The sequence below is a fragment of the Caloenas nicobarica genome, chromosome 4, assembly GCF_036013445.1.
Source record: "Caloenas nicobarica isolate bCalNic1 chromosome 4, bCalNic1.hap1, whole genome shotgun sequence".
Classification (NCBI taxonomy): Eukaryota; Metazoa; Chordata; class Aves; order Columbiformes; family Columbidae; genus Caloenas; species Caloenas nicobarica.
The window spans coordinates 12,861,930-12,876,088 of record NC_088248.1 but is presented as its reverse complement, the minus strand read 5'-3'; the positions used below and the strand labels follow the sequence as shown (position 1 = coordinate 12,876,088).

General features: G+C 43.2%; 1 protein-coding gene across 3 annotated transcripts in view; it reads left to right on the top strand.

Moving 5' to 3' along the window:
* The first annotated feature begins 5,472 nt into the window (after window positions 1-5,472).
* Window positions 5,473-14,159, top strand: part of TRPC3 (transient receptor potential cation channel subfamily C member 3) — a 38,069-nt gene continuing 29,382 nt past the window's right edge. For 2 of the 3 annotated variants that reach the window (XM_065633898.1, XM_065633897.1), the window contains exons 1-2: window positions 5,473-5,692; window positions 6,264-6,276. In XM_065633898.1, coding sequence (XP_065489970.1) covers window positions 5,473-5,692; window positions 6,264-6,276 — 233 coding nt within the window. Of the gene's footprint in view, window positions 5,700-6,263; window positions 6,277-14,159 lie in introns of all 3 variants that reach the window. The other variant, XM_065633895.1, reaches the window with a different exon arrangement.

Here is a 14,159-nt window from a genome sequence, read left to right as displayed (position 1 = left end):
TGCTTACATTTTCAGGGAGTATTGACTGAGACAGGGAAACTAATTTAAGGAAGAAAATCCAGCCTTATATATAAGTTATAAGTAAAGCAAAACTTATGAAAGTATAATTTTTAAAGTTTATAAGCTACACAGAGTCCCCAGGGCAGTGTACAGATAAGAGAATTGATTCTGTAGTCCCTTTCCTAGTATTGTAGCACCTCTGTTAACTTCTAATTTCCACTGGTGTGAGTGAAAATGGAGGAGTAAAGCTTAATTGACATAGGTTCAGAATCCAGTTTGATTTGTTTAAAGACATATCTGGCTTGCCTTAGAAAAAAAGGAAATAACAGGTGCAAATATGTAAAAGTACACACAGTTGCCACTTAATGCAAAGAAAAAGAAAAAAGAAGAGTATTTGTCCATTTTGTCTAGATAGACATTTTGCAGACCTTTGAAAATGTAGCTAATATCTATCTAATGGTTTTATTGGCAGTGGACTTCAGCAGCCTTTTAATACCATAAAGTAGACCACATAATGCAACTGCAACACACAGCTCTGAGGACCTGGTTTCCAGTATGTGATTTGACTGTATTTTATACCCACTCACTTTGCATGGGCCTGAGTGGCTGCACAGTGTGCATGAAATTACAGGCTCAAGTCTCAGGAATTTCTCTTTTCATCTCATTTAAAAGCCTTAAACCACAATATTAGTTCTGAGGCTGAGATCTGCTTACAGATCAGTGACATCACATCACTCTTTTTTCTTCATGCTGATTAACCTGTTTAGACTTTCATACAAGTCCTTGATGTAGGAGCTAAATGTCCTTGAAAACACCGGGTTCTTGGCAAGTAGGCAAATTCCCAGTATGAGGCAAAGAAGGCCAATTTTGCTTTCATTACGCTGTTGCTATTCCCACCAACTTCCCAATTTTCATGAAAGTAGTACACAGACACGTTAGAGAAGGGTTTAGTGTACTGCACGACCTGGATTCTATTTCTAGCATTACCATGAGTGTCTTTTTGCCTCTTTTCACCCGTCACTTCAAGCAAATAAAAACCAGTTTTGTCTCTCTTGAGAAGATACTCTTACTTTTTTATAAAGCTGGAAAATAATAATTTAGCATAATCATATGGCATATAAGGTTTTTCTGCAAGGGAAATTGTTACTAGAAGTTTCTTGGATCTCACTGATTCTTAAATCTAAATCACTTAGTTTCAACAAGAAGGTCTTAGTGTCAACAATCCAATTTTCAACAAGCAGGTTAGATGTAATTTTAAATTAACACTTTTGAAATGCACCTCTTAGAAAAACCCCGGTAAGAGAAACCCCCCGAACGTATTCATTAAATGATCGTTTTCCCCATCACTTGTCGCAGTCTTACTGATTTGCATACCCACTCAGATGCCTTACAGATCTGGAAGGTACTATTGCTATGCTAGTTCAGTCTAAGCAACTGAACGTATTTCCTGATATTTTTGTATACTGAACGCCAGCTCTGCCATCTGTATTCATGTTTCAGATCTTTACCCCATTCATTTGCCTAACTTAAAGAAGCTGAAAAAAATAGGAAAGATGAATATGGAACTCATGTTTTGGACAATATTTTAAGGATATTTATTGCTGTGGGTTCTTTAGACACCTTATTTCAGTTTAGAAAACCTATTTTTGATGACTCCCAGTTGAAGAATACTGCCAATAGAAATTTTAAAATCTGAATCACGTATTTCTCATAATTTCGAGGACAGAAAAATGCCACTAGAGAGTAGGTGATCCATATAAACAAAGCCCTGTTCCAATCTAATTCCACCCTGTCTCGATCAAGCCAGTCTGGTGAAAAGAAAGAGGGATTGTATACTGGCTTCAATTCCAACTTCAACATGAAACACTTCTGGCATTAAATCTATAGCCTAAAAAACAAGAGCATGAAGAATAATCTAGCATCTGCAGTAATATTATACAATATCTGCTATGTTTCACTATTTGCTGTAAATCTTTCAGGCTTTTCTGTTCAGTCTCTGTCCTTACAGTGGTATACCTTTCTTTATTTCAATCCAAATCTAAGCAACTTCCAGGAAGCAGTTTTCTAAATTAAAATGACATCACTTCCAAGCCCTGTAAATTCAAGTCAGTGTTCACAAAATGTACTAGATTGGCAGCCTTTGACTGTAAAGTCTTTAACCAGCTGAAACAACAGAAGCCACAAGGTTCCCTGTATCGCTTTGCTTGGTATTTCAAATCTACTCCTCCTTTCTCACCTGCTTCCTGCAGTTTGGCTATCTGACACTTTGATAACATTAAACATTTTTGAGAAGAGAAGTGATTTTTGAGCATTGGCATTATTTACATTATTAATGTTTTCAAAAATGTGTAAATGACTCACAAACAAAAATCCCTTTTTGAGAACATTCCTCCATGCCCAGAATTTTGAAGGTGAAATTTCATTACAGTTAGGTTTCTTGCTTGTGAATGGCAGTGATGGCTGAAGTCTAATCAGACAAGGATTCTCAAATCCCTATTCTGATACTGTGTTCTGGTACTTACAACTGTGGTAAATTTTCTATATATAATTTAATTTTGACTGAGATTGTCTCCCCACATGTTTCAGCTGGAAATACAAAATGCTTCTAAGACTGTAACCACACAAACTGTATTTGAGATGTGTAATGGATTCTTTTGTTGCCATCCTGGCTGTTTTTCAGGTATGATCTCCTTCAAACACACAATGGGAAAACATTCTCCACTATTATTGTGCTGGTGAGTTCAAATGCAAGCAAGTGCAGGCCAAAATTGACCAGAAAGCAAGCAAAGCGGGAAGGGCAGGATGAAGAAGAGCACTTAATCTAAATGCACATTAGCAGCCGTGTATTTCAGCTTGGAGGCTTTGTAACAGTATGATGAGAAAGAGAAAAGGATTTGGTCAGTTTTTCTTACATTATCCCTTTTAGTATCAAGAAGGAATACTCGCTTCCCTGAAAAATTTGACTGGCATGTTAGCATAGGCAGTGAGAGGAATCAGATTTGTCAGAAATCCATGTTTCTGGGGTATTGTGTAGTAGAAAAAGTGGCCTCCTACACAGTGGTTATAGTGCTATACCATGACCTTAATAAGTTTTTTTGCCGCTGTCTTACATGGTGTTCTTGGAAGCAAACTACAGAAACAGTGTAGGTGAAAGTTCCATGGCACGGAATATATGCTGTAACATATAGTATTGTAATTACCTGGAGACGTAACACCATTTTACCCCTCAAAATGGAGGGATGCATCAAGGATGACTTCCAAGTCAAGTATTATTAATGACTTGGGTAACCGAATACACAGGAGTCATTTATTGTAGCAACAACAAACTAATCTCTATTTAGACAATACTAAAATCACGAAAAACACAGCCCATGACCTTGATAGGTGGAAGCCTTGCTCTGAGCATACATTTGGGAAGCAAGAGCATTTCTTTCAGCTGTTTTGGTCTCAAGGGAAATTCTAGAGGCAATTGAAAGTCCATTCCTGTAGCCCAGTGTAATAACCGAGGATTTTTTTTAAAAAAAAGGAATACAACACGGGTGGTATCATTTTTCAAGTCAAAGGGCCCCTGCAAGAATACAAAGTTTGATGTGAACAGATTGTTGCATGGCTATCCTCTAAAATATGTAAGACTGTTACAGGATGTATAATTAGCTTAGACATCTAGACTGTCCTAAATGAATAACCTCAAGCACTTCCAAGTTACAGTAGCTACCCAATATATTAGTTTCTTAGAGAGCAAAATTTACTCTACCATATACATAATTCCAGTGAAGCTCAGTGGGTTTTTGCATGTGATAAAAGACATAAAAAACCACTTCCCTAAATAGTTCAAGATGCAAATTAATTAAACTGATGAAAACAAAACCCAACCTCTTTGTCTAAGATGTAGCTGAGTAAATTATCTCTATGAAACTCTTGGTTGGCTTTTCCTGTGCTTCATGAGTGTGAATTTAGTATGCATGGAAAACAACAAAGGCAAAAAGCATGGCTGATGCTGAAAATAGTGTGAGGTAATGAACGCTTTATACTAAGACACTACTTAATGATGCTTGGCAGTGAGAATTTTATATAAGCAGTCATAGTTGGATTTAAAGTCCACTTTCTCTGGAGTAATTGGATAACGTACATGAACTTCAGTTTCAGTAGGACCTGCATTTTCAAATACAGATTCATGCAAATTTATACTGATAGCCACATAATGCTTCAAAAAAGTTTAAAGCAAGAGAAAAATGGCACCTCGGCAGTATGTAGACAAAGGAATAGCTTCCTGTATACACAAATCGACACGTGTAGTCTCTGTGTACCTACTGCTCTGCACACTCTGCCTCCACTTAATGGGGTTGCGGTTTTGTGATAGAAACATTTTCTCTATGCATAATGCACTGAAAACCTCATAATAAGAGGTAATACGTCTCTGTACACCAAGAATATTTGTGACTAATATCTATAGAGTATAATTAGCTTTGATTACATGCAATGGGCGTCTTAGCATCCTCCCACTATTTTTTTTACTTCGACACCATGCAAAACTAAACCAGTCGAGTCTGAGGCAGAGATGTCTGGAATGCTTTGGAAATCTTGACTCGCCTCTATCATCGGTAAGCCAGTCTTTTCACCTGCACATTTTTACCTCGACTGTTTCCAGTGTAGGGCTGCATATTTCTCAGAATTAAGACCCAGCTTCGTGCGGGTTTGACCGAGCTATGCGGCTCTTTTGCGCTTGGGCCCTTTTGGAGAAAACTACCTTGCCCACGGCAGCCCGTCCTCTCAAACCCGCGCCGGTTTCCCTCGGAGGCCACGGCTGGAAGGGCTCGGTGCCGTCTTTACAGGGACCGTCCACCGGCTGGGACCTCCTGAGGACTCCGCACCTCAGCGGCGACACCGGTACCCGGGCCCCGCCCGCCGGGAGCCGCTTCTCCCTCAGCGGCGGCCCGGGAGCGGCTGCGCTTGTGGCGGCCCCGCGGCGGGCGCCTCCCCTGCCGCCCCCCCGCGCTGAGGCGGCCGCTGGGCGGCAGGGAGGAGCGGGGGCGTTCCTGATTTTGGCAGGTCGGACAGGCGTCCCCTCCTCTCCCGAGTGCCCGCTGCGGTAGGCGGCTGCTCCTCTCCGCCGCGGCTCCCTCCCCCCCGTGGCTCAGTAACGATGCTGTCCTAGCGAGGGAGGATGACACGCAGAGGAGCGGGGCAGAGCCGCCGGGAGCCCTGTCTCTTGCTCGCTTCCCCGCTCGCCGGCCCTTCCCGGCTCCCGCTGCCGGGCTGCGCATCGCGCCGCCTTCCTGACGGGCGGCAGGAGGAGAGGGCGGAGGGGCGGCGGTGGTTGTATGGTGAGGGTTTTGTCCCCTCCAGGTGCTCTGTCCCCCGCCCGGCAGGGCTTTCCTCCTCCTGCCTCCTTCCCCGCCACGCACGCTGCCGGCCGGGGCCGGCCGGGAGCGGGAGCAGCCGCCGCCACCACCGCCTGAGGAGACCCTGACCATGTCGAGCAAGAGCAGGAAGAGCAAGGAGCAGGGGAGAGTGACCTTCCCCCCGCAGCAGGAGCAGGAGGAGGAGGAGGGGGCAGAGGAAGAGGAGCAGCAGCGCCGGCGCCGCGGCTGGAGAGGCGTCAATGGGGGACCGGAGCCCCCTCCGCCGCCCCAAAGAGCCGTTAAAACCCTCCGGGAGCCCTACGGCTACTACCCGCCCCCCACTTTTTCCAGCACCATGTAAGTCGGGCCCAGGGGTGGGTTAGGAGGGTGCTGGCCGGCAACTTCCCGGGAGGAGACGCGGGGTCCGGCCGCCGTGTCCCCGGCAAGTTGCGGCGCTGGGCTCCGGGAAGCGGCTCCGGCTGCGGAGCGCCCCGCGGCGGGAGCGCAGTCCGCCCGGCCTGCCGGCGAACGGGCGGGACCGCTGCAGCGGTGGGAAACGCGGCCGGTTTGTCGTGCCCGAGGTGCGGAGACTTCGCAGGTAGTGCCTTGAGGGAACAGTCCGGTCGCTACCCGCCCCCGGCCCTCCGCTCCCTCCTCCCCAGCCCCTCGGCTTTGCTCCTTCAGGGTGAGGCGGGGGCAGCGCGCAGCAGCAGGAGGACAGGTGCTGGCGCGGGGATCAGGCGCACCCGCAGCTCCGGCGGAGCGGGCTGTGCTGGGGCAGGGCTGGGAGGCGCCCGCGGTCGGGCATCTATTTGTTGCCAGAGTTGCCTTTGACGTTGGCGCGAAACCTTGCAGAAGGGACGGTGCGGGCCTGCCTTTCGGCAGAACCGCTTGGCTGCCCTCCCTGCTATCCGCGGGGAGGGGGCCCGTGCCTGTGCGGCCGCCCTCCCGGGCTCCGTTCGCCGGGGCGGGCGGGCAGACCCGCCGGGGCCCGTCGGGCCGGCGGCGCGGCCCGCTTCTGCAGCGCCCCCTGGCGGCCGCGCCGCGGGCTGGCCCGCGCTCCCGGCCCAGCGGGCACAGGCGGGGGCTGCGCGCCCGCGGACCCGCGGCGCATCTCCCGCGCTGCCCTCCTGCCCTGCTGCTCCCCGTCCTTTGGCTTGGTGATTACTGGAGGTTACCTCTCTTTCTGGCTTTTTTTTTTTTTTTTTAATTCCTTTCCCAAAGCCAAACTCTTTACAAAACTTTATGCGTCTTTTAGGAACGGTTTTGAGAAGAATAGGTCCGCTAATGGTGTGATGAGCACATTTGTTTTACGTTGACATCGTGTGTTATAGTCAACTTCATGGTGTTTTTCCTGACTATTAGTGTAGCTGCTGAGAAAACCTAATTATTGACTCAACTAAGGTTTAGAGAACCCATTGCACACTTTTGTACTAGCTGTGCTAATGCATCCCTTTAACATTTTTTTTTAATTCCAGACTGTGATGAAACCAGACTCCCCACAGAAATCTAGGACACCTTTGTAGAAAAACTAGAGTTCTTGAGATGCATCTTATCCCCGTTTAATGTCGTCTTCAGAAATCAGTTTGTTGGATTTTAAGATGCAATCATATATATAAATACTGACCATGACTAGACTTACTGCAAGAGAAAAAAATTCAATTTTACTAAGAGGGGTGTTAACTTTATTTTCTCTGACTTACAAAATGTAGGTTGTCCATGAATTATTCACTTATTTTTATAACACGCTGCAGTTTAGATAGACTTGCCTCTGAGGATTACTTGTGTATTTTACACTTTCAGGACAATATGTAGTTCTTAATTAAATATTTTAATTACCAGTTGACAAACACTTTATTTTGAGTTTTACATAATATATTCAGCCTTTATAGAAGAAGCCCTAATTAAAATTACCCTAGAGACAACTGTAAAGTACAGAAATAATTGTAGTATTGCTTAGAATGGGATAACAACAAATAAAAGTGGGTTTTACCTTCCCAGTGCAGAAAATCTTCACAAATACCCTCTACCCTGCAATCCAGACTTCAAGCGAAGGAGTCTTTCATATGTCTTCAGCTGTCGGAAAGTTAGTTGCCCTTAAGTTGTTTATCTAGACTCCCTCTGTAGTTGATGGGATGGGAGAGGAAATAGCAGTGGGCAAGCCAGTGTAGTCATTTGTCTTCTTCCTTGAGGTGCCTGTCTTCTCCATTCACCATAAAAAGAGCCTAGAGGATCAGTTTAAACTTGGACACTGTATTTTTAGACAGTACTGTATGAGCTATGAGCCATAATTTTCTGAATCCCCTTTAGGTTAGTGTCCTCCTATACATGTTGGCATATTCCTTTCTTTAAGAAATGGGTATTATGCCACCAGGAACTAAAGCTGGAGTCCAGTTTGCACAGATATAGGCATTCGAGCCTGGAGTGAGCTCCGTCTGTTGGAATTGCTTCCCAGTATGTAATTCTTGTGATCCTGTCCTGGGAGTCTATCACAGCAGTGATCGCAAGTTGCTGCCTGGTGGACTGACAAAAAGGCTGACATTAATCAATGTAATAGGAATATATTGAACTGACAGGGCATAGAGGCAAAAGAGCTACAACTGCCATTTTCCCTATTATGTGCCCATGGTTGTCCTTGGTGAAACAGTAGGATTTTTCTTCTGGAGTAACGTTTTGTGTTTTGGTGATAATGCCTAAGATCATAGCATATGTTAATGAAATAAATGTGCGTATCAGTTTGCTTATAATGAGCTCAGATGGACACACGTAAGGCTTTAGTATGCACAAAGTGAGTGTGAGAATCCTTGACTAGAAGGTTTTGTAGTCTAAATGTTCAGTACTGACAGACAGTGCAAGGGAAAAGAGGCAGGAAGATGTGGATCAAATTGCACAAGAGGGTGCACTTAGTTGGTATTTGGAATGTCTTAGCTCTGAAAGCTGTAACCTGTGCAAGGTACCTGTCAATGAACAGCTGGCTCCCTCCTGTGCCAAATATTGCTGGAAAAAGTAATTAACCTCAGGTTCCTACTAAGACTGCAGACTGGATGTAATACTTGTTTCACAAGGTACTATATGTCCCAGTGAGAAAAACGTGGACAAAACCTGTAAATTAAATGTAGTAGTCACTGGGTGCCTGATTTCCTGAGTCTCTCTGAAAATCATGGCTCACTTTGCTGTGTGGAATGACAGAACATGAATAACAAACTGAGTGGAAAGAGACTTTAAAATTCTTCGTTGATGTAGTCCTCTAAACTTGTCTCTTTCCTGATGAGATGTTTGCCTTTTTCTATGTGTGCATAGCTGTACTCCTGTCATTAAAATATAGCCCCTTTTTTTTCCCCCACAGTAATTCAGATTGGTGTTTTCTGTTGAGGAATTAGTGAAGAGTAACGATAAAAAAAAGCTTGTCATAGTTTGTGGGGCAAGGGGGGAAGGAACAAACTAAGTGTGTGTACACTTCCTCCTGATATCTCAGTGTGTTTCGCTTCATTTTTTGACTAATTCTTTTCAGTTTGGAGCCAGAACTTCTGTGAGCTGGCATGAGGGCATTTTGGATGATGGATTATATCATTTCAGACCAGTGGGAGACTTTAGACCTGAGTTGGATCTTGCAGCTGGCCTGATTTATGTTCTGCCGTTCAGCTGAATTAGCCTCCCTCTTCTGGAAAGCCTAGGCAGTGGTCCACAGAAGGGAGAAGGAAGCTCTCATTTAATACATTTTAGATTTGGCGCAGGGATTCCCAAATTCTGTGGAACATGTGCAGGCTCCCGTGCAAACATATATGAACGTGACACTGTTTTTACTGATGGGAAAAAAAAAATTACCAACAGCCTCTTCTGGCATATGGCTGTAGCGGAGCTTGGAGGGATGGCAAAGCCTTCATTTGAAAGAGGCGGTGAGGCTGGCGTATTGCACCCCCGACACTGCCTGTGACCCTGCCTGGAGCCAGGAGCTGTGGCCCCACGTGGAACAACACGGCCTTTTCCTGTGATGGTAGCAAAACAAATATCTGAGATCGCTTAATTTAAGTGACCTCAAGAGTCATGAGCTAAAATGCTGGTCGTGGGTACGTGCACGTCTGAGCACTTACTTTTGGGAGTAAGGGAATTATTATTCTTTGATTTTAAAACTGGGATCTCAGAGGTTAGTTTTGGCTGAACAAGAGGCACAATCTGCGTCTTCTGTGCGGCGAACTCTGGAGGTGTTTCTTTTAAATATGCGTGCACATCGCTGTTCCCGTGATGTACTAATCTGATCTGTCTATAATCACTGGACTGCATTTCCTTTTCAGGGCTAGAATAGAATCAAGATCGCTAATGTGGTACTGCAGTTTAGCAGTGGGGCGAACTGCTTGTAAATTGTTGATGCCACCTTTTATTGCATTTAATAGTTCAGGGAGAATAACAGCTTGTTCTTCAGTACAAATGATAGCAAATTGCTCTACAGATCTGGGAAGGCCCGGAATGAAACCTCTGTTTCTCCAACTTCTCTTTCTTTTTGTTTTAAAAAAAATAGCTTATGCAGTTTTCAGTGTTAAAAAATAGACTTATAAACAAGATTATAAATCTTTTGAATTTCTGCTGATGAGGTAACGAACAGCAGAACACAAGGAATTCTTAGGTCAACTGTTTGTCCCATGTTTCTGTCCTTCTGCTACAAGTAGAAAGTTTGAACATTAAAAGGGATGGGTAGACTAACAGAGTAGAAATCGGTAACTGAAATAATCTGTGGTAGAAGCAGAGGAATCATAATAGTTACTCCAGTCCTTTGAAGTTGTTGTGCTGCTCAAATTTGTAGCTTTGTGCGTAGGAGTAACTGTCTGGGCAACAATACGACGCAATATAAGGTCACAGTAAATGTGCTACATACAAAATGTGAGAGTTGAGTGGCCATTGCTTGTCTAGTGGAAAATCTTTTTAAAATAGTTTTTATTGCACATATGAAGGTCATACGTTTCAGATCAAAACATTTAAGGTAAACATAAACATGTTATAAGGTAGGATAGGTTTTTGTGTCTTACGACATTATCTGGTATGTAATGAACCCGTTAGTTCAGAGTCTACACAACATGGCTCTGTCTGAAAGCTCGTGATACTCAACATTAGGGAAAGGTCTTGAAAGGTGGTCTCCTCCAGGAGCCGTGGCCTCACTAATGTGAGAATTCTGCTGCAAAGCTGCAGTGGATTTGTCCTGCTTGCATATTGTTCAACAAGGGGCTGACTTAGGGTCCTGACATGCCTTGGTTAATTGTTAATCATCTTGTAGTGGGTTATGTTCATTTAAGGCTATCACTGAAGTTATTGAGAGGTTCCCTAAGTAGGAAGCAATGAACTAGACTTAAGCTGGCAAATGACTAATGGTAGCAGTATGGTTAAGGAAATAAAACTTGTAACTGAAGACCATCCTTGTTTTATGCTGATGAATGAATGATTCTGAAGCTTGGTGTACAGTTTCTGAAGTTCTTCTTTGCCAGTGAAGCTTTTCAGTTCCTCAGAACAGCTGCCTAACTGGTGCATGCTTAGGGCCAAGTGAAACGTGTCCAGATATGGTGGAACTGGTGTACCCCAGTGAACATGACTGCTCTTCTCCAATTTCATCCTCAGTTGTGCTGAGCAGCACACAGAAGCTTGAGGCTTTACAGGCCCCTTGGTCATTTTTCTGCTGTGAAATGTGAAAAATAATTGTGGAAAAAATGAAGGGGCTCAGCTGCTTCTTCATGTCAGAAAAAGGGGACTGAATTCTGTCCTCTCGCCTTCCTGCCACATACCAAGTAGTATAAATATGCAACCTGTGCACTAGGACTAGAACTTACTTAATGTTGTGGTGTCTCTTTGCTGAAGAATAAACATAAAATAATCAGGCTTTTTCTTGCTCGATGTTCTTGTGGAGTTTTTGCCATGTGTTCTATAGATAGTTTATTTTTTGTGTTCTTGCAACTATTATGAACAGTTGAGAAGAGTAGCATCACAATTTCTATTTCTCCTTCCCTCTTTTGATGTTAGTCGTCAGCTCCTCACAGAGGCAAGGTTGAGAATATGAACTTTAAAGGCTTTAGGAAATAGAACACAAATAATTAATGCCTACTTAGTTCTATTTTCGTTGTATTTTTAAGCCAGTTTAATGATATTTAGAGATGAGACTTGAGATTTTGTTGCTTTGATTACTGCAGTTGGCAAGCATTACATATAAAATGTGCTGAAAACAGTTAAATAGTTAAAATTAAAATTTTAACCATTTTCTTCATGCTTTGGGATAGCTTAAAGTATTAGATGTAAGAACAGGAGAGCAGAAAATGGTATAGGAGATCTTGTACCTGATGCCTCTTGCATGCAGTACTCTGACCAGAACTGCACTGGCTTTAAGGTCTTTGAATTTGCTGGGGGAAAATTCAAGGGGGGAAGAAGAGAGGAGGGAGGTATGAATGAACTGAACAGTCTTCTGGTTGTGTGGTGCTGGTTGAGATTTTTTTGCTTTGCATTTTTTCAGGAGGTCTTGACAACACTTTAATCATTAAAATACAAAGCATCTTTCATCCTTGTTTTGAGAAGATATTGCAGTCACTTCGAATAAATAATTTCAGTCATAAGATTTATAGCTGAGTAAAACCTTCCTTGTTGGGAAGATATTCTAATGCAACACCATTGGAAGGACTTCTTTTTACAGAAGTCAGATGAATCACCCTGGTCAGACAGTGGGTTTTGAAACAAAAATAGATAAAACAGAAAATAAGTGTCATATTTCAAAATAGGCTGAAAAATTACTCTGAATATATAGAGGGAAATGTGTTGTTACCTATCTCATAAAAGATGAATGAGATTCAGGGTGGCAGTTTAGAGTCATCTTAAATCAAGAAGTCAGCATGACTCAATCTGCTCTTTTTTACTTTTTAAAAAATCAACATACTTTTTTCTTTATAAACTACAGTAAACAATTACATTTCCTTAGCTGTATCTTTTTAGATGTGGAAGAAGAATAGAAACATAATAGCGTGGCAGACTATAAGATCTTGTTGAAAAGGTAACTATGAAAATACAATATTTCCAGGTTTACCTCTGATTTTGTTGGGGAATAAGGTAGTAGCATAGCGTAACTGTTCACCATGTGTACTCTGGGCTGAAATCTTTGTCTGAGTGCTCCCAAATGTGAAATATGCCTGAGGTTTAAGACATTAAATCAGTTCTGTGTTTGACAGTCACAAATCCTCTCTGTTATGCAGCCTTTGTCATAGACTTAAAGAAAGTGTTACAGAAGTGAAGAAGAATGGATCTGCCATGTTTGACAAAGCAGTTTTGGAACGTATTTCGAGAAGTAAATACCAGTTAGCATTGCTTACACTGCAGAGCTGCCCAGGTCATTTCTGGTAGTCCAGAAACACCAGCCACACATGAAAATGTAAAAAGATGAAATGCTTCATCCCAGGAGAGTCCTGCCCTTGGTAATGAGTGTTACAATCTCTTTACTTGGTCTGCAATGGAACTGCTCGTTTGTGTTAACTGTAATGTTCAGAATATGGACTAGCTTTCATGATATTTGTAGCTGTGATAAAGTGATTAAGATTTTATGTTTTGCTGCTTTTATTACAACTGATGCAGATAGCTGGAAGGCCAGACATATTCTTATAACCTGGATGGGATTAGTTATGCCCAGTGAAAACTGTGAGGGTTGACATTGCTGCATATGGGGAAATCCAGTGATGTCAACAGGCATATTTTGTGCAGTGGTAATACAGCTAAGCTCATTCTTGAAAGGTCATACAAAAAATAAAAAGGACTGCATTTAGGAGAATGTTACTCTGGTTGTGGATTGAAACCTTTAGCAATTAGGATATGCAGCTTTTGAAGCTGCCCATGCAGTTTCCTCTGTGTTCACTTAAATGTGTAGCCTTTGTGTGCGTGTGCCATTTTTCCCTCGGTTCTGCTCTTTCACAGACTGACAGGGTTTGCTTAAAAAGGGCTATTTAATATTTTGCTTTGCCCTCAGCATTCAGTATGTGGACCCACATCTCTCCTAATACACATTACCTGGCTTTTGCACTGAGGGTAGAAGGATTAATGTCCTCTTGAGTTTTTATGTCTGGCCTTTTACTCTTGTATCTGAGTTTTCCACCGAGGTGCATTAATTACTTTTCACAATGCTCCTGTAAAGTGGGAGCCAAGTGTTCTTTTTTTATAGATGAGAAACAGAGGCACATAATACTTAAGAAACAAATTTGAAATTTATAAAGCCTGTTTGTCTCTATGTAGCATATATATAGTGTTATATGTATTCAAAGCACAGCCTCTATTGACTCGTATATTATCAGCTGCCCTGATGCCTTTGTGCCCATCAAATCAGCTCAAGTGATCTCTAGCCCTCGAGCTAATGGATTAACCGATAGCAGCTGGAGGGTGTCTTTCTCAATATTGAGCTGGACTAGAAAGGAAAGGGAGATAGCTGATGAGTTTCACATTTATTTGCAGATGGTAGTGAAGGAAGGTTGTGGTATCCTGAGTACCTTTCCGGGCCTTTGGCCTGTTCTCTGGCAGGCATCAGTGCTTCTGTTCTTGCTCTAGCTGTGACCTCTTTGGCCTGACCCCATCATTCTGTTGCTTCAGACCTTGCCAGGCGGTTATTTCTTGTTGCTGTTTTCTGCAGCTAGGTAGCATTTGCTCTTCAACCCCTCATCCAAATCCATTTTCTTTGCAACTCCTGGTCGCTTCTCTGAACCTCCTCTCCCCTCTCTAGTTTCCTTACCTACCGAGATCCAGCTCAACATCTGATCTGTCTGTTCTCTCAGCCTACTCCTGTTTACTCCCCGCTGCTCTCAGCCAGTATCT